This window comes from Mercenaria mercenaria, chromosome 1 (genome assembly GCF_021730395.1).
Source record: "Mercenaria mercenaria strain notata chromosome 1, MADL_Memer_1, whole genome shotgun sequence".
NCBI lineage: Eukaryota > Metazoa > Mollusca > Bivalvia > Venerida > Veneridae > Mercenaria > Mercenaria mercenaria.
This window is the reverse complement of record NC_069361.1, coordinates 105,743,359-105,764,649: the sequence shown is the minus strand read 5'-3', so window position 1 is coordinate 105,764,649 and position 21,291 is coordinate 105,743,359. Positions and strand designations below refer to the sequence as shown.

At 34.1% G+C, this 21,291-nt stretch overlaps 1 protein-coding gene and 1 long non-coding RNA gene across 2 annotated transcripts in view; one reads left to right on the top strand and one right to left on the bottom strand.

The window, feature by feature from the left end:
* LOC123527637 (cell death regulator Aven-like) overlaps positions 1-21,010 on the top strand; it is a 36,646-nt gene extending 15,636 nt beyond the window's left edge. The window contains exons 2-5 of the mRNA XM_045307240.2: positions 9,846-9,996; positions 16,871-17,037; positions 17,899-18,388; positions 20,357-21,010. Coding sequence (XP_045163175.2) covers positions 9,846-9,996; positions 16,871-17,037; positions 17,899-18,388; positions 20,357-20,403 — 855 coding nt within the window. The 3' untranslated portion in view covers positions 20,404-21,010. The remainder of the gene's footprint in view (positions 1-9,845; positions 9,997-16,870; positions 17,038-17,898; positions 18,389-20,356) is intronic.
* LOC128547342 (uncharacterized) lies at positions 1,826-9,634 on the bottom strand. Its single transcript, XR_008366464.1, has 3 exons — positions 7,729-9,634; positions 6,069-6,178; positions 1,826-4,849 (listed from the first exon to the last, which is right to left on the bottom strand). It is a non-coding gene; the product is annotated as an uncharacterized LOC128547342 (long non-coding RNA).
* Positions 21,011-21,291: the final 281 nt, after the last annotated feature.

The following is a 21,291-nucleotide window of genomic DNA, read 5'->3' as shown; positions in this document are numbered from 1 at the left end:
CTTTTTTATTACAGTAAATTTATTTCAAAGATACCCAGTTGCTATCTTTCAGGGTTGTCAATAAGTTTGTGTTGAACAGGCTGAAATTGAAAAGTAGCCGACCAGCACTTCATTTGCTGCATTCTGGGGCATTTCGGGAGGCGGCAGTATCAGAAAGAATCACAGTCTGAATTGTGTGGTAGTGTTGGGGTAGTTTGCGGGAATTGTGTGGTAGTGTCATAAAGACAGCAAAAATATGGTAGTGATATGTACAAGGGATACATTACATGAATGGTAATCACTCACTGAGTAGTCTGTCTTGGATGGTAAAAATTTAATGAAGAAAAATGTAGGTTATTGGTAATGACAATATTGTCCCAAATGAAGTTAGGTGTGTCTCTAAATGACCAAAATTATTCGGAAATTGGGGTCGCGAAAATATGTGACAAACGAAAATAAGGCAATCAAAGCTAGCGTTATTTATAAAATGGAAATTTATAACTTATATTCTATGATCAGAGTTATAACTTTTACCAATTATTTCTGCATTTTCATTGAAATTTGCCAAAATCAATTTACGGTTTTGATTTCAAAATTCTTAGAAATTATCGTGGATGTCACGTCAATCTTTCATTCCGAAGTTTTTGTTACAAAATTTAACTTAAAATGGCTACTTTGGTGCTACTTTCATGATTCCACTTGTAAAAAAAAATGTATGTAATTATTACTTGGCATTGCCTTTTAATTTAGTCTGGGAAACATGATTTTCATTCCTTTGACAATAACGGTAAATATCTCACCTGGATTTGTTTTAATTTACTTCAGTCAATGAACCGCCTCGGTAACCTAGTGGTAGAGCGTCCGCTTCGAGTGCGAGAGGTCGTGGGTTCGATCCCCGGCCGCGTCATACCAAAGACGTAAAAAAAATGGTACTAGCAGCTTCCTCGCTTGGCGCTCAGCATTAAGGGGATAGTGCTAGGACTGGTCAGGCCGGTGTCAGTATAATGTGACTGGGTGGGGTATCATGCCACGTGTCTACGGCGTAATATTCCAGTGAGGCAGCACTATAAAGTTGGGCATTGTGCTCACTGCTACAAGTAGACACCGTCGTTTATATGACTGAAAAATTGTTGAAAAAGACGTTAAACCCGAACACACACACACACACTTCAGTCAGTGATGACAAATGTCATCAGGTGTAAAGGCGGAGTTTAAATAATTTTGCCGAGAAAATTTATCACGTGTTCTACGTCCAAAGCTGTCACTGGTTGATTGAGAGGCACGTGTTGAATACATGGTTTATGGTATGTCGCTCGGCAATTAGGGATGGCGGGAATAGTAAGTGATATCGAATTGAACATTCACCCGCTAATCTCTTGATTGATCACATGCTTTGTATTGTGTATTATAAACGGCCATGGGTAATATTGATTTTTAGAGTGGATGGAGATCTCGAGTTCTTTAGACAAATTAATACACATTATATTTTCTTAACAGAATGGTGAAAAAAGCGCTAGGGTCGACTGGTTTATTAAACTAAGTAGGGTCGGGTTACCCGAAATGAACAATATTCCTTTTAGGCTCGATCAAAAGTTTATTTTTTTTTGCGAATCTGAACCGGCCCAAATGCCATTTGAACCGTCCATTTCGGCTGGCAGTCAGTTCTCATTGACAATCCTGATCTTTCACTAAAATATTTTATATTTAGATATATATTTACTTTAAATGTATAAAATCCTCTTCAAATACATTTAACTTTACTAAATATATGAAATAATTATGTATTAAGAGATACATTCATCATTAAATGTCATGCAGTAACAGTTGATTGTTTAAAAGACTTCCAGTGTTTTCGTGGTAGCATATATTTATACTGTTTTCAGCTAAACATGTACTATGCAATGTGCACTATTTTTAGTGTATAGTTCTGTTAATTCACATTAAGATGTTAATTTAATGTATACACTAACATTATCAATTTAACTTTTTCTCGGCGATATATCCCGGGTGAAATAGTTCCAGGGTTTACCATGGAATTCCATGGGAAAAAAAAGCCTGGAGTATTCGGACTAAGTTTCCAGCCTTTTCCAGCCTAACCAAATTATCAGTGCGGAAAATTTGAAAAAGCCAAGGCTGGAATATGTACCATGATATACCAGCATCCCTGGAAAATATACCATGGTAAAATCTGGAACATCTTCCAGGCTGCCAGGCATAAAATTCCTGTTTTTCCATGAACCTGGAGTATTCGGACCATTTTTTAACCAAAGTCTGGAAAAGCCTGGAACATTTTCAAGCATAGCCTGGATTAGGCTGGAAAATGTTCCAGGTTTTACCATGGTAAATTTTCCAGGGAATGCTGAAAAATGAGCCGGGTATAACCTGGAAAATATTCCAGCCTAGTTCTAAGGGCCCTGAAATAGCAAAAAGTTATACCCCATATGATTATATCCTAAATGAAAATGCTGTGTGCAGCAGGATGTAGGTTTGATTCACGGTCTTGGACAAAGGATGATCACAAATGAGCTCCCCTAAGCAGTGCATGTCCATCGGTGAGGCTAAAATTAAAAACTAAAAATTTCATCTAGGACTTCTTAACTTTATAAAACACACCAATAATCATTTACAGGTTACACATATAAAACAACAAGGTGCTGAAGTATTGCAAGGCAATACATAGTCCCCTACTGGTTTCTGTGCCACTGATTTTGGATGCAATGTAATTGTAGTTGTATCTACCCATCAAGATTGTTCACTTATGAAAGTTTGATGAAAATCCTTTCAGTAATGTTGTGCCCTCGTGATATAATTCCTTCGCATCTGAACTCCAAACAATGATTTATTCAGCGACAAATCACTGAATGAGATATATTATTTCTTGAATATTTTTCGCAATTACATCTTCAGTACAGTGTAAAATATGTCATTATTAGTCCCCTACTGGTTGAAAACCAGTTTTGGGGATTATAGGAATGCTCTTTTCCGTCATTCCGTCATTCCGTCATTCTGTCATTCCGTCATTCCGTCCGTCCGCAATTTCGTGTCCGGTCCATAACTCTGTCATCCATGAAGGGATTTTAATATTACTTGGCACAAATGTTCCCCATGATGAGACGACGTGTCATGCGCAAAACCCAGACCCCTAGCTCAAAGGTCAAGGCCACAATAGGAGGTCAAAGGTCAACAGGGCTTTTTTCCTGTCCAGTCCACAACTCTCCCATCCTTGAAGGGATTTTAGTGTTACTTGGCACAAATGTTCCCCATGATGAGATGATGTGTCGTGCGCAAATCCCGGACCCCTAGCTCAAAGGTCAAGGTCACAATTGGAGGTCAAAGGTCAACAGGGCTTTTTTCCTGTCCGGTCCATAACTCTCCCATCCATGAAGAGATTTTAATATTACTTGGCACAAATGTTCCCCATGAGGAGACGACGTGTCATGCGCAAAACCTGGACCCCTAGCTTAAAGGTCAAGGTCACAATTGGAGGTCAAAGGTCAACAAGGTTTTTTTCCTGTCCGGTCCATAACTCTCCCATCTATGAAGGGATTTTAATATTACTTGGCACAAATGTACCTCATAATAAGACGATATGTCATGCACAACTTTCAGACCCCTAGCTCAAAGGTCAAGGTCACACTTAGCAGTCAAATGTTATCATAGCATGAACAGGGTCTGTTTCGTGTCCGGTCCATAACTCTGACATTCATTAAGGGATTTTAATATTACTTAGCACAAGTGTTCCCCATGATGAGACGACGTGTCATGCGCAAATCCCGGACCCCTAGCTCAAAGGTCAAGGTCACAATTGGGGGTCAAAGGTCAACAGAGTTTTTTTCCTGTCCTGTCCATAACTCTGCCATCCATGAAGGGATTTTAATATTACTTGGCACAAATGTTTCCGATGATGAGACAACATGTCATGCGCAACACCCAGTACCCTAGCTTAAAGGTCAAGGTCACACTTTGAGATCAAAGGTCAAGAGGATTTTTTTCCTGTCCGGTCTATAACTTTGTCATGCAAAGCAGGATTTAGATATCAGTTGGCACAAATATTCCCCTGGATGAGACAACATGTCATGCGCAAGAACCAGGTCCCTAGGTCTAAGGTCAAGGTCATATTTAGAAGTCAAAGGTCAAATTCAAGAATGACTTTGTATGGAACATTTCTTCTTCATGCATGGAGGGATTTTGATGTAGCTTGGACCAAATGTTCACCACCATGAGGCACCCTTGTTTTTAGAATTACATCCCTTTGTTGTTACTATAAATAGATTTTATTGTAACTTTTTTATTACTGGCAGTAGAGAAAAATCGGGACCACTTTTCTGTGGTACAGCATGCATGTTACATCCAATTTTTAGGTGTATTTTGACCTATCTCTACCTGGTAAAGAGTTTCTTGTGGACTTATATTATTATTTTTTTTTTTTTTTTTTTTTTTTTTTTTTTTTTTTTTTTTTTTAAAGATTAATTTCCCTTTGTTGTTACTATAAATAACTTACATGATAACATTTTTATAATCAACCAAAAAAATTCAATATGAAAACAACTGTGGGTTTTTATATATGCACATTTTAATCCAAGTGTGTTGTTATAATGTTATAACATATTGTATATGTAGTACAATATTGTTTATACATCATTGACAGATATCAGTTCATTATGTTATACTGCAGTAGAAAAAATTAGGTGCCTTCCAGTAGGGGACTTTGTATTGCATGGCAATACTTCATTCACTTGTTTTCAACTTAATGTCACTGCTGGTCCAGAAATTTTCTGTCAGTGTTTGCCACCACCAATGTAGATTGCCACAGTTTTTCACTAACCACCACAAAGCCATCATTTGCCACCATTTGCTCCACTGCTATGACCTGTTGAAATAATGAATCACTAGATATTAAACCATTAAAGCAGTTTCTTCATTAGTATTGTCCATAGTTCATAGTTTCAAAATAAAATTAATATCTTACATGGTATTCAAAGTTAGTGCATCTTTATGATACAGGCAACACTGCAGATTTAAGCAAGTAATAACATTACTTGTTGCATTTTCACGAAGCTTTATTTCTCAATTTGATTTCAAATGTTGGTAGAATAAGGTTCCAATGAAGGCAGACAGATATTTTCAGTGTTTTGGGTTAGTGATTAATATGTTGGACTTATGCATTGCTCTTATTGTATAAATAGTAACAAGTTTTATTTCTACCAGTTACCTGCACTGACATCCCAAGTTGTGTTGACTGCTAAGTGATTACTTAATTTGGTACTTTTTAACCATTATATATAATAATAAATTAATATTGGTCTGGACTTGATACAAGGGGAATAATTATAAAACCTGCTATGGGTCCTGCTGGAAATCGGTTGATACATTCAGTCATGTTTGGGGAAAATTGTCAATTGACCTAGAACTATGGTATAGGTATCGCACAGTAATAAGGCGCTTTGAAATGTAAACAAACAAAACAATAGCATAAATCTAAGTCAGTACACTACGTTTACGCTGCATATATTAATTCCTCGTTGGCCGAGCGGTATTGGTATCTGTCTTATACTTTTTTGTCGGGAGTTCGATTCCCGGACCCGTAAAAAAGTATTTTGAAAACTGTATCTAATTTCTTTTTTTTTCAATACGATTCAACGAAAAGAAAAAAAGTTTGTTAATCTAGTACTAACTTGTTCACTAACTTTTTATGTCATTGTTAATACGTAATCATGTTCAAATATACTTTATCTTTAATATAATCTAATGTTTTTAGGCGTTCGTGAATAAATTAGAAATCTGAGAAAAATAAACTTACACAAAGTATATAAATTAAATGCAAAATAAAAAAAAAAGACGGATGCAATTAAGGTTCGAACCTTCAAAACTATTACTACAAAATGATTATTTTTCTATCCACTCAACCTACTGCGCCATCAAGCCAACTATTGAAATAACTTTCAATATCTTTCCTTTTAAAAGAGATTGCTAAGTACTGATTGTTTATTTACATGTTGCTAAAAATAAAAACGCCATAATACTGTGCGGTACTTATAGTGTGTGTACTGGTATATTACTATAGTAATATATAATGCCAGTATACTTACATGTCTTTGAACTGTTGGATGGAGCCTTTGAACACAATACATTGGGTCACTAAACATGTCTCAATTCATTCATGTGTGCTGATACTTTATATACACATATGATGCTATACCTGAAAAATAGATTTAATTTAACACTTAGATGTCCATAATTTTTTCATAGTTTATTATTGGGTATAATGATCTAAAATTGAAACTGTACATTGTGATAAATAATGAGGCCAAAAAATGTCTCTGATGCATTCATCAGTTGACAGTACTGTTTATACTTTTTTTTTTTGCTTCACAGTAGTTGGAGAAGTTATTTATATATTATGTAATTTAGCATGTAACAATATGTAAAAGCTGTTATACAAGTATAAATAACTGCTCATTAAACAAATTTTGCATAAGATTATGTAAAACAATTTTTAAATTTTGCCACATTTAAAATTACAAATTATGAATAATATATGCATTATTCACTGCACCTCTTAATAAAAAAAAGTTACTTGAAAGTAAATGAAATATGCCTTTGCAAATTTTGTAATAAAAATGATGTGTATATGTATTAGCCTTTTATTCAATGTCATGGAAAGTTTGATATATTTTCCATAAGTTAAAGTATGATAGGCTCAAATAATCTCCCTGAACATTGCAAATATAATATATGTCAATATTCTGTAAGACTCCTAAAGGGAAAACCTAAATCTTTACATTTAACCTTGAACATAGAAATTTTATTTACTTGTACATTCCAGTTTATTTTGTTGAAATGGGTAAATATTAGACAAAGACTATCATAAGTACAGTAGGTGGACTAGACTAGACTAGCCGCAAGACTGATAATAAAGAACTTGTCACAAAATTGAAAAAAAATGTGATTTTTAAAAATTGATGTTATTGTGACAAATGCCAGTCTAATTTACAGATTTTAATATTATCATATGATATTGGACCTTAGATAATTATAGACTGGCTCTAATCACAGTTCTAAAAATAAAAATTCTAAAAAGTTATAATAGACTTGGACTAGACATGCAATTCCCATTATTAAAGATGCTACTTTTTGTTGTTGAAAATTTGAAAATCATATTAATATTGAAAAGAATTAGACTAAGTGATAAATGTAGTTTTACAATGAAAGTACCTATAAATAACAAAAAGCTGCTTAATATGTGTATTTTTGCTAAATTTTCGATATAATGTTCTGCTGTTTCAATAAAGGGTATAATGATCTATAATAATAACTAAATTATCCATAAACATTTCTTCCTGTTAAAAAATAATTTTCATATAATAACAGGTTAAAAACATTGATTTAAACCAAATATTCCCTGAATATACTGTGTAATATTGTAGTCAGCAGACTGGTAGCATTGTTTACTCAGTAGTGCCACCTGTGGAGATAACTCTACTGGCCTTATTTTTTTTGCTCCATTTGATATTTTCATTTAAAAAGAATATCCAATTTTCCTTTATAAATTAAAAGCATGATAAATTAGAAATTGCAGCTGCATAATAGTTGCAGTGGAACAAAATGACATGAAGTAAAAATCATTTGTTGCATTACACAGTGAAAACTAAACCACCTGCTTCCTGTTAGAATCCATTGTTCTAGTTTTGACATTGTTAAAGGTAATCTAGATTACTGTTTGAAAATAAATAAATTTTATGAACTCACCTGGTGCATTCTGTTAATTATTGTTAACTTCCAAGATGAAATAAGCTGCACACAGTAAAATATTTAGGGAAACACTCTCCCAAATATTTACTCCATTCTGCTCTCTGTCAAAGAACTTCCTGTGTAGATTTGAAATTTTGATATTCTTGAGCAAATGTGCCATTTACAGTCAGCTAATGAAGGTAATGATACATCTATGATGTTAAAACATTTTTGTACTAGAGGAAGATTTTATTTCATTCAATCACATACTCATAAATTTTGAAGATTACTCTGATATAAAACAGAAAAAACTATGGATTACTTTTTGTGGTACATGTACAGCCCCCAGAAGTAGTTCCCTGACTTTATTTTCATTGGTTGATCTCTTGTTATGAGTTTCTAAATATAAAGCATGTGCCAGATCTTATCAGTCTGCATGAGATAATCTCCTGTAGTGAGACAAGCAATATACATACACTGTAGTAGATTAATAGACCCAAATGATTTATCACTTATCTAGGAATCCCTTTGCCAGGTAACTTTTAATGAATTGGTGAAAAGAATTGTACTATTTCATGCAATTACTGTTGCTGCAGCTGTTGTTTTCTAGGAGAAAAAAAAGCATGATATTTCAATAAATTTTAATATTAGTTTAAAATTTCAAGGATGTGATTTTTCCTTTTTCAGCTGATTTCCTCTTTCTGGACAGAAAAATTAAAAAAAAAAAATTGTCAGATTATATATAACTAACCCCATCCTCTAAAAATGGCAGCTTTGCTACTGAGTAAAAGTTAAGAGAATATCACCTGTATATCATATATTATTCCATAATATTATGACTTATATACTTACATGTACACTTGTACAGTTTTCTCTGTATGATCAATTCAGACATTCTCAACATAAAATGTATAAAAGTGTTAAAGATATTTTTTTGTCATATTTTATTGTCTTATTTATATTGTGCATGCTACAGACAAATTGATAGTTTTGGTATTTAGTGTGACATGCCCTTATATAGACATATATAGAAAAAATAAATGTTTACCTGATATTTAGATTCTTTGTTTCATGTCATTTAATTTGAATACCAATATGTTAAAATAAAAATAAATCATCATCAAATAATGATTTTTTATAGATTTTTTCCATGTTTCTCAACTTAGAATTTTTTACTGCTTCCCACCTTACAACTGGCATGAAATTTTCTAAGTCCAGCTTTAACAGAAAAAGCTTGCGCAAGCTTGCAACTAAAAAAGCTTGCGCAAGCTTGCAAAGCTATCGCAAGCTTGCAGAATTCTGTATGTTAATACACGCAAGCTTGCGTAAGCTTTCTGCAAGCTTGCAATAGTCATGATCAGCCTTTACCACCCTGGACTGAAAAAGAAGCATTTTAAATTTATTCCTCAGTTATTTTGATTAAAAAATAACTAAGTTCTTTCCATGGTGGTCTGTAAAATTTCAAAGTTTTTTCCATATTTTTCCAGCCTTAAAAATTACTAAGTTCCACTTTCCATGTTGCCATGGAATCAATTCCAGAAGTTTCCAGCCTTTTACCTCTGTTGTCCAGCCTCTTTCCATCATAGTCCAGCCTATGCTGGAAAAGGCTGGAAATAAAATTCCACATTACATGGAAATTATACCACATTTCATGTAACAGAATATGGAAAAGTCATCATTTACCAGGGATTTCCATGGATTACCATGTAATACCAGGTATTTCCAGCATCATTTCCAGGGTGAACCTGGAAAATGTACAGCCGGGTTATGGCCTTTTTGTGTCGGTTTGCCGTAAAACCCAACTCACTCACTATTGTATACAGAACAACTGTACAAGCATTTGTTGATGTTTTTTAAATATGAAATTTGGGTCCAGTATACCTTTATTTTTAGACACAAAACATTTTGCATTATATCATTTTGAATATATGACATAACATATTACATCATTGACAGATATCGGGTCATTAGGTTTTGCTGCAGTTGAGATAATTCATCAGCTTCTGATAGGGGATTCTGTATTTCATGGCAATGCTTCATTCACTTGCTATGATCGGTATACTTTCCATATTTTGTTTGGTTTTCTTTGCCCTAAATATACAGCACTAGCTGCAATTATTCCTTAAACTTTACAGGTGGAAGAAACAGAAGAAGTGAATAAACATTATGGAAGGCGTAAACTTGTGAGCAATTGGAGCAGGTACGAGGACTACTCAGATAGTGAGACGGAGGACGACATTCCTCTACAGAGAGGAGAAGATTTCAACAAGCTGCTAGCTCAAGCAGGTATTATATGAGCTGCACCATGAGAAAACCAACATTGTGCGTTTGCGACCAGCATGAATCCAGACCAACCAGCAGTCTGGTCACAATTCATGCTGTTTGCTTTCAAAGCCTATTGCAATTAAAGAAACCATTAGCAAATAGCATGGATCCTCCTGGATCCATGCTGATTGTAAATGCACTATGTTGGATTTCTCATGGCGCGGCTCATATCTACATATATTTAGGTGTAAGTCGGCACAGTTAACACAGCAGAGAGAGGCACCAATCTAAAGATGGGGAGTTTGATCTTAGAACACTGTGATAGTTTCACAGAAGAAATTATTAGTCCTTCAGAAACACTGAATGAATGCCTTAAATGTATTTAAATTGAAAGAATAAGATTAACATAATGTACTATTTAAATGGATGTTAAATCGAACAGATTACCTTAGTCTGCTTCTTAGCTCGACTATACAAAGTATATGGAGAGCTATCCTACTCACCCTAGCGTTGGCGTCCTTCCGCGTCCACACCTTGGTTAAAGATTTGATGCACTTTCTCTTTTTTGTGCCCCCAGAAAATTTGTGGTTCATACGTTCGAATTTGTATCATTCATATCTCAAACAATATTTGAGCCAGAGTCATCAAACCTCACAGGATTGTTATTCAGCACAGGAAGCAGTGCACCAGGGGTTTTAATTTGGATTTCACACTGTCAGGTCAGAGTTAAAGCCTTTCACTTAGTCAAAAATAAGCATAAGTTTGTGCCACATGTATCTCAAAAAGTATTTGACCCAGTATTATGAAACATTACAGGAATATTATTTAGCATGTAAAGTTGTTCATCTAGGGTTTTGTTAAAGATATCACTCAGTCAGACCAGAGTTATGGCCCTTGACTTAATAAAAATATGCTTAAAAAGGCATAGAAGTTGGGTTGCACATATCTAAAAAAAGTATATTACATAGGGTCATGAAACACCACAGGAATATTATTCAGCATGTGAAGGTGTGCACATGGGATTTTGTTCTGGATTTTTATCAGTCAGACCAGAGTTATGGCCATTGATTGTCAAAAATACACGTACATGGGATACAAGTTTGTGTCAATTGTATCTCAAAGATTTGTGCACCTGATTTTTTGGGGTTTTCACTTTACTTGACCAGAGTTATGGCCCTTGACTTAGTCAAAAACTAAAAAGTTTGTGCTACAGGTATGTCAAAATGTACTTGACCTAGAGTCATAAAACATTAGAGGATTGTTTTATAGCCTTTGAAGTTTTGCATCAGGTGTTCTCTTTGGGATTTTACTCAGCTAGGCCAGAGTTTTGGCCCTTCATAAAGTTCTTAAGTTTGTGTTGCAAACATCTTAAAAAGTATTAAACCTTGAGTTATAAAAACAGGTACAGTGACAGGAATGGGGGGCACCTGTGTCCTATGGATACACAATCATCTAGTTTTTCTTTATCTCTATAATTACCTGATAGATTTACTTCAAACTTAAAATAATTATTCCTCATCATCACCCACATCATTTGGCACAAGGGCCATAACTCTCGCACCAATATTTTATTAATTATCCCCCTTTTTACTAAAAATTATGGGTTAAAGTTTTGGTGCACTTTCACTCTAATTCAGTTATTACTAAATGGATTTGATTCAGACTTAAAGTAGTTGTTTCACATCATCACCCACATCATATGACACAAGGTCATAACTCTGGCACCAAAATTTCATGAATTATGCCCCCTTTTGGCATAAAACTTCGGGTTAAATATTTGATGCTCTTTCACTCTGTATCTGTTATTATCAAATGGATTTGATTCATTGACAAACTGAAAGAAGTTCTAGCATATCATCACCCACATCATATGATACAAGGACCATAACTCTAGCACCAGTATTTCATGAATAAAGTCCACTTTTTACTTAGAATTTCAGGTTAATGTTGGTGCTCTTTCACTGAATCTTTGTTAATAGTAAATGAATTTGATTCAGACTAAAAATTGTTCCCTCATCATATCACTAAAGGTCCATAATTCTGGCTTGAATATTTAGTGACTTATGTCACCTATTTACTTAGAATTTCAGTTCAGTGTGATGCTTTTTTCACTATATCTCTTTTGTTACTAAATGGATTTTATTTAAACTTAAAACAGTTGTTCCTCATGGTCAGACACCCACATCATATGATACAATGTTCATGATGCTGGCATCAAAACCCTATGGGTTATGCCCCCTTTTTACCTGAATTTCAGGTTCAAGTTGTGATGCACTTGTGCCCTATCTCACTTATTTGATTCAAACGTCAAATAGTTGCCTTACATTATTAGTCAAATGATATGGCACAATGTCTTGATGTATTACTTTTGCAGAAATTTTCCATGAGTTACGTCCCTTTTATACTGTTTTGATACACTTCTCTTTCTCTGTTATTACTAGATACATTTGACACAGACATATGCTATTGTCCCATATCTTTATCCTTACTAGAGTCATTAAACACCCCAGTGACAGCTCCAGCTTCTTCAGATGTGTCCAGTTTCACCATCCAGCATTGAAATAGTCGATCACGCTGTCTCCAGGGACAGCTCTTGTTATTACTGTTACTTTTGTTGCTTCTTTGTCATATGAAAAGTCCTTAAATATGTTTCAATTTATTGATAAATGAATAGATATCACACCCACCATATACTTGCAATACTAAAACTACCAGATTACCCTTCATACTATTCCAAGCAACTTCCCATTTTCCTACAGGCTGACTTGAAGAGATCAGTGTTATCAAATAAAAATTTTAAAAGAAAACACATGTGAATGAAATTCCTTTGTTAACATCATGAGTGAATTATTCAGATATAAGGGAGAATTTAGCCTGGCTCCCTGGCTGCATGGTTATTTTTATATAAATACTGGAAATATTTTAGCAGAAAATTTTAAGCCTCTAAAATAGCACAGTGAACCATACCTGTTTGGAGCCAGGGGCAATAAAAAATGTCAATGTAGAAACAACCTGTTGGAGTTGCTTCCCTCTTAATGAAGAAAACTGATTTATGTAAATAAGAACAAACATAGGGACGGGCCAGTCTAGGGAGAATTATCTATTAATGTTATTATGTAAAATAAATCAATGTTGATAATCTTTGCTCAAGAAAAAATATTTTTCACTTTTATAGAACTACAAAATACTATTAGTAAACTTTGTTTAAACTTTAACACCTTTAAAAAGAAAGAATATTTTACATGTGAGAATACAATTTTGCTCAAAAATGATAGATATTACATTTTCTCTTTAGGTTATTGCAAAATCTTTCAGTTTCGTTGGCATGAAATTTCGTAGTTTTCGGTCAAAACGGCTCTTTTGTGGGGACACAAATTCGTGGATTTCAACTTTCGAACATAAAATGAAAGGGAATTTTACTTGTTCGTTGGGGTTAAATTCTGTGCATTTACTCAACCACAAAATCCACAAAAAATAGTCCCACACAAATATTAATGATTTCACAGTATGCAGTGAAAATATTATATTTGATGCTCACACACTAAAACATGTTTTGATTGATGTTTAGATGGAAACCAAAATCTTTTAACGAACAGTTCTCCATATCTAAAATTCTTTGTAATAGCAACCATTGTTGAAATCACTGGCAGAATCTTTTTAGGTTCCTGTTTGTTTAATGAAAATTCTGAACCCTTACTGTGATTAAAAGGTAGCATTGATAATGATTTACATCTTAATGATGATGGTATGTTATTGTTATTTTCCATATCTCTGTCTTGATTGATGTGACTGACCATTATATCACTGCTATTTACCTGATGAAACTCTCTCCATTACAGACAGTTGGGACATAAATAAACTGTCCGCAGAGGAAGTTAATTAGTATTTTATTGCTAGAGTTAATGGCGAAGCCATTAGCTGGTCATGATTCTTGACATAAGTGAAGAACTTCCTGATTTAAGAGAAAATAATCTTGTGTGATCAAATTATAAAAATGACATAAAATTGTTTCCTGCTGTGGTGAAATTGATTTATATTCTACATTAATGTTTTAAGTAAAAAGTAGGAAAATACATGCAGTTCATATATGTATCAACATGTACATCCTAAAAGCAAATGACACTCAAATAGTACAATTGGCTTCCCAATTCGTTTTGCCACATCTGGAACTGGAGAGGGTTGAGTGATGTAGATAGATATTTGCCTGTTCTTCTGCATGCATATACATGTATACCCTGAAAGTTTCATAATTTCAACTGTTTCATTCATTATCAGTTTTTGTCAAACTGGATTCTAATTTTGATTCATTTTATTCTCAGAAAGATTTTTAGAGGAACATAATTCATGAATTGATTTTCGAACCCATTTGTACAAAATGTAAGAACTTTGTTCCCTCATATAGCTCCAGCTCCAGATTATTCCAAACACCAGACTCAGGAGTGAATAAAAATAGCTTTAAGCTCTCTTCACTATTGAACTTAAATTACAATAAATTTTATCAGTTTTTGCCATGCTTTATTCCATGCTTTTCAGTGGTTTACTGATAGGTAACATTAGAATATTTCCCGACTAGCTCACTTTTCTCAATGATTTTAATGCGCAAGAACTTGTCTTTAAACATATTTTGTCCATATTATAAAATTCAGTTTTAGTAAGGACTTTGGGTGTAATTTAACAACAAAGTAAAAATATGCTATTCTATGTTAAATATTAAAATGCAATCTGTATGTATGTATGTAGTTGGACCTGCTTTAGCAGCTACCTGTATTAGGTGGCAGTTTGCCTTAAGCAGTCAGTCAGATCACCTTCTATATTGACTTTTGTTCTAATAATTAACTTTTCTTAAGCAGCCACATGCATGTAGCAGCCAGGTTTTGTCTGTACCATGACTGGCTGCTTATAAGGTTTGACTGCACTGGTTCAAGCACTTATAATTTTGTTCTCAATATAACATTTATATTTTTATGGTTTTATACTGGTAAAATTAGGTTAAAACCACTGAAAAGGCATGAAAAAAGGATAATTTGTTCCTTTTAAGGTATTAGACAAGTAATGACTATCAGTAAAATTAAGTCACCCAGATGCAATTTAGGCATTCCCGTGATTTTACGGAAAACCATGTTTGCTTTGAGCTACATAAATGTTGGAATGCCATATTGCCTAATGAGAGTACACAATCTTGCATCTTGAGTGTCATTAGGGGGAATTTAGCTTATTTTGGGACTGTGAATGTAAAATATAGGTAAACCTGTATTTAAGCATATTGATTTCACCAGTCCCTAAAATAATCACCCTTAACAGAAACACACATTTCCGTCAGGGCTATCCATGACCTGAAAGTGGCAGAGTAGTCTGCCCTTGTTATAGTGTGCAGACAGTGATACACTATGCTACCAAGGGAGCTTCTGAAATTGTAGCTACGCCAAGCCAGCATTTTTTCAGCTCAGGAAAGAAAAAAATATCACCTGGACTTAGGCCGGGCGAATATTGAGGGTGTGGCAATTGCTTGACCTGCTGTACAGTATTGCTCTTGTGTGGAGAAGCAATTTGTCATGAATAAGGCTGATGCTCCATAAGCCAGTTTGTGGGCAATGTTGAAAGTAATGATTCTGACTGATTTTAGAATGTTTTCCCTGTAAAACTTTCCAGTAATAAATCTGCCAGGTTCACTTACCAGGGTATTTATGCAACTGGGCCTTTGGAATTGAAGAACATTGTGTAATGAAGCCAAATGCAGTTCTGAAAACTTTCTTTTTGTGGTAACTCAGGTCACTCTTGCCACTTCTTCAGCCACTTTTAATTTTGATTCACCTTTGAGGTTCCAAATAATAAAAACACAATGTCATGTCTCATCCCATGTGAGAAGTTCATGAAACCTCCTTTCATCTGCATTTTAATAGCATTTTAGAAGGTTTTTGCAACATTGCAAAACATAGATTCTTCTGCTACAATGTCTGTTACCGCAGCAATGTTATAAAAAGATGCTGAAATTAGGGAACATGAGGTAGACCTTGGACTCTAGATTCTCCCTTATTAACTACCCTTACCCACCTATAAACAGTGGCTTCGGATGGGGAAGAATCAATGTAAACAGTTCTAAATCTTTTTATGTAGGACCTAGACTTACAAAGTCTGTTGAGATCAAATAGTCTGTAATAATATTAATTTCTTCACACTGACACTAGAGGCAAGAGATATTGTAAATTTTTTTAGAAAGTGGTATCAGAGAGGATTGATTTTATGGCCAGGTGCTTTACATTCAATGACTCTAACGACTGATGCCAGTCTATGTAGGACCTAGTGTCCTTCCTACCTGGAGCCCCCATGCTTACGATGAAATAACACCTGTGTGGTGCTGTGTTAAAACTCTTGTAACTCTGCTAATACAAAATCAATTGTGTTGAAATTTTCAATGAACATGGCTGTTGAAAGCCCCAAAAAGTTTATGAAAAATAGTGCTTGTGCCTGTAATAGTTTCTATGCAAGTGAGTTTGTCTTAAAATTTTCTGAATTCCTCTTGTACCTTACATATTTAAATATAATATAAAACATAATGCTTTACTCATGAATGCAGGTTTTTATATTGTTACCCATGAGTGTGCCTCTTGTCAGAATATTGCATTTGGCATTATTCAGTTTTTATCTTGCACAGAAGCAAACAAATATCCACTATATAAAAGATTTACAGTTGAAACTTGGTATCTCAATTTCAAAGGGATCTCGTATTTTACTTCCAGGTAACCGTAATTCCACTAAAAGTTATCTTTTGTGCACTTGTTTTGGACAGGAATGAAAATGTCTTCCAGATAGCTGGAATTTTGAGATAAGAGAGTTCAAGATACTGAGTTTCAACTTAAAATTAAATTTATTCAAATGATATATCTTGAAATTTCAGGAGGGGCAGCAACTCAGTTTAGACTGAAGGATGAAGAGGAATGGAATACAGAGAGTCTGGGCTCTACAGCAACAGCAGTGCTGGCCGTGGACTTTGAAAATTTGGCACACTCATTGGACTGTATTCCACTTCATGAAAGACTTGGAATTGATGATCATGTATTTACTGTAGGTATATCTTTTCTTACAAGTATAGTTATTCTAAAAAAAGAATATTAAATGCAAAAATCACAGCCAAAATACCTGTAAAGAGTAGCATGCATTATAAATAGATCAGAATAAAACAAAACATTTTTTTTTTCAATCTTGAGAAGTTGCATATGAATATCATTTACAGTGTTTTAAATGGGGCATGCAACCAAATATACAGAAAAATCTAACTGAGCCGTGCCATGGGAAAATCAACATTGTGGCTTTGCGACCAGCATGGATCCAGACCAGCCTGCGCATCCGCGCAGTCTGGTCAGGCTCCATGCTGTTCGCTTTCAAAGCCTATTGGAATTGGAGAAACTGTTAGCGAACAGCATGGATCCTGACCAGACTGCGCAGATGCGCAGGCTGGTCTGGATCCATGCTGGTCGCAAAGCCACTATGTTGGTTTTCCCATGGCACGGCTCATTAATAGCTTCAGTCTAAAATATAGTGATATTTTATGAGTATGCAGTTTATGAAGAACATTAAAACTTTACATTGTGACTAACACAGTAGAAAGTATTCAACAAAATTACTATACTGAAAAAGTTTTTATGTTTTTTTTTTGTTGTAAAGCTTTGATATGTAAGCTAGTATTTTGCAGAATGGTTTTAAGTTGTTTTACATGCTGTCATTTGACAGCTCTTGTTTTTAAACCAAAATTAGTTTTCACAAGATTTTTTATTACTAAATGCTGTTTTGAAACCACTCTTCATGTTTTTGTTTAATTACAGTATCTAACAAAATACTTCCAGAATTTTGAAAAAAAAATTATGTGGTTAACCTAAAGGTGTGAACTTTATAGCATCCAATCAATAGTTTGTATTCTTATTACAGGAAGAGCAGTTGAATGAAATGAAAGCACATTCTGCAGAAAATGAACAGAAATATAGAGCAGCAGCTGATGTAATAAAGACAGATGATAAAATGAAAGCTATGGACAGATCTGAAAATACTGGTTCTAATTCCTCAAAAGTAATAAGAAAGCCTGGTTCAAGTGCAATAGAAAATAATGATACTAAAAAGACAAGTGATATTCCAACACAAAACATGACAGTTGATAAAGTGAACATGAAAAATGATAAAGTTCAAAACAAATTAGAAAACAAGCAGAAAAACAAAGATTTCGCAAAGCAGGAAGTTGAAGAATTAGAAGATGATTTAGATATGATTCTGTCTTTTGGAGATACAAATGATAAAAAAGTTGAGCCTGTATATAAAGTTGACAGAATTATTGATAAGGATGCAAAAGTGAAGATTGAAAAAGTAAATGCTGTAGACATGGAATGTGTGAGTAAAGCAAAGGAGAAAAAAGGTCATGATAAGGGTAAGATTTATTGAAGACATTCAAATAATCTTCAGTCTTGTTAATTTAAAAGCATAGAGGATATTTGTGTAAAATTAAATTTTCTTTCACTTAAGATAGTTCTGCACGTTTGATAAACCGGAAGTGATGGCGTAATGTCATGTATCTGGAAAACATAAGAATAAAGCCTGGATTCGGCGTAATGAAATGAAAATCAGTTACTGAATTTATGGCAACCCGTGAGTAAATTTATTAAAATGGCACTGTTACTATCTTTCTAAAGTTAAAGTATGATATTAAAACATCTGACTCGTTAAATAATTCAAAATTATGTCTTAAAATTAGCTTCGTTGAAATAGGCTGTTCACTTTAATCATGGCCAAATATCTAAAAAAATAAGCACATGGACCTTTACATTTTATTTCACCATATTATAGGCCATACATTTATTTACAACTATAAGAAGTTTCATTAAAATCTACATTGTAGAAAAATTTCTATTCGCGAAAATGTTATGAAAGTTGTGATTTTCCCATAGACTCCCATTATGAAAAATTGTGTGAGGTCCAAATTTTTCAAAGTAGTCTAGCAAAAATTTAAGCACAAGACGCTGTCTTTTTTATTTGCTGCATTTTCTGAGTATAGTCCAAAGTTTTGAAAATTGGAGTTTAATCAAATTCTACATTGTAGAAAAAATTTCGACCGAAATGTGCAGAACTACCTTAAACAGAAGATTTTACATTTTCATCTTTTGTACACTCGGTTAAAGACATTTCAGCCAAGCATTGAAACAAACAGATACACTCTATGTCTTTAAATTAAAACATTTCAAGCTATTTTGAGAACGTTTTGATCTCACATTACCATTATCTGGATGATCAACCAGATATTTGGTTAAAATGATGTAAAATTTGAACAAATGGTCTAAGAAGGCAGATATACAGTAGATGCTTTTGTAGTGACAGGATTGCACTGCTAAACAACAAGTAACTTTTATGTCACTAAATGAGCCGCACCATGAGAAAACAACATAGTGCATTTGTAACCAGCATGGATCCAGATCAGCCTGCGCGTCTGTGCAGTCTCAGGTCAGGATCCAAGCTGGTCGCTTTCAAAGTCTGTTGTAATTAGAGAAACTGTTAGCGAACAGCATTGATCCTGACCAGACTGCATGGATGCGCAGTCTGGTCTGGATCCATGCTGGTCGCAAATGCACTATGTTGGCTTTCTCAAATTGTTTCATCCTTAATGCATAATGACTAAAACATACAGTTGTTACAATACTACCATATCAGCACTATACAGTTGTATATGGCTAACTTTAGCATTGAGAACAGGAGAAAGTGATGCGGTCATTGTTATGATATCCAGTGGGGACAAAGTTTTTCAGGATTATTTGAACCGCTGGATAACATCTGTTGGTAAAGCCTATAGAAATGAACGTTAGCTGCATGACAGTAGAGTATGTTGGGGTGCATGCCACTTATAACATGGTTGCGACTGGATAAATCCAGTCGGTCATGTTTGAAAAAAAAGTACAACATCTGGGTGCACAGAAGAACTTAACTGCCCGCCCCATTGTACAATTGAAAAACAAACAAACATCATAAATGAAACAGTATTATTTAAATGTACATCAGTAAACTTGACCCAGAGAATGCCACTTTTCTGTTTTAACCAACGGGTTTGATGTTTGTTCCGAGGGTTGATGCCAAACAGTAGGTTTCCTGTCAATGACTTAGTTCAGATTAACATTAAAATTTATTTTTACCAAACTGAGCATATAGCAAGCCTGTGCAGTCAAACTTAGTTTATAATAGCATGCGTATAGAGAGGCCTAGCTCTTTGCTGCTACTTGTGTTAAGGTCATGGTTACTTCAATAAAGTTCAGTGCTGCATTTCTTTTTGTTATTTGTATATATTAAAAACTACTATAGAATTAATACCTGACCATGGACTTCTGTTTACTTCATGTGATGTGTGTTTCAGGAAAGGAGAATCTTGAAGACTGGTTAGATTCAATGTTGGATGACTGAAAACTTGTGGAGGACAAAAAAACGAAACTTCTTGGAATAGAGATCTTAGCTGTTTAGCCAGTAATCCCATCTGTTAAAGACCTCTTCATGAAGCTTAGCTTGAAATAGACTTTTTCTTTATTGAGCTTTATGTAAATGACTTTAAAATCATTGAGTTAGTACTTGTTTGAAGTCGCAGGAGTGAAATAAAGCTATTACATAAATTTAATAGTACACTAGTGTAATTAAGCTTTGACATCAACGTCGTTTAAAGTATCAGAGATGTTGGTCAAATTGACTTGTTTATAATAGTTAAAGAAAATAGAATTTTTTATGTTTCGGCTTGAAAAGCTTACATGTGATAAAAAGAATATTACATTAAATTTGTGACTTTCCACATTGAATTTATTAAACTTGTTGAATAAATTTTATCAAATGCGAGGCTCTGCCGAGTATTTTATTATTTTATTCAACTCCTTTAATAAATTCAATATGAAAAAACACATTTCGAATTAAAGCTTAATTAATCTGCCATCATGGACTGTAATCATGGGCTTATTGAATATGTTTCTTCATGCAGTTGTACCCCAATCAGGAATTGACATGAAAAATAAAGTTCTGCTGCTGACATATTTTTCTTAGTTTTGAACAGATACATTCATACACACACCATTTATGCTCAATAGCATGTACAGTAATTTGACTGTGCATATGTGAATGGCCTGTATGTGCAAAGTTATTCTTTTCAGTAGATTGACATCTCTTAAAAAGTTCGTTTTAATAATTAAATCATATAATGAAACTTAGTCTGAATGTTTGCCTCAGTGGAATTCTGGATTTTTAGCTTGGCTATATGAAATATTTTGTGAGCTAACCTACTCAACCTGGCGTAGTTATCCTTCTGTTTTT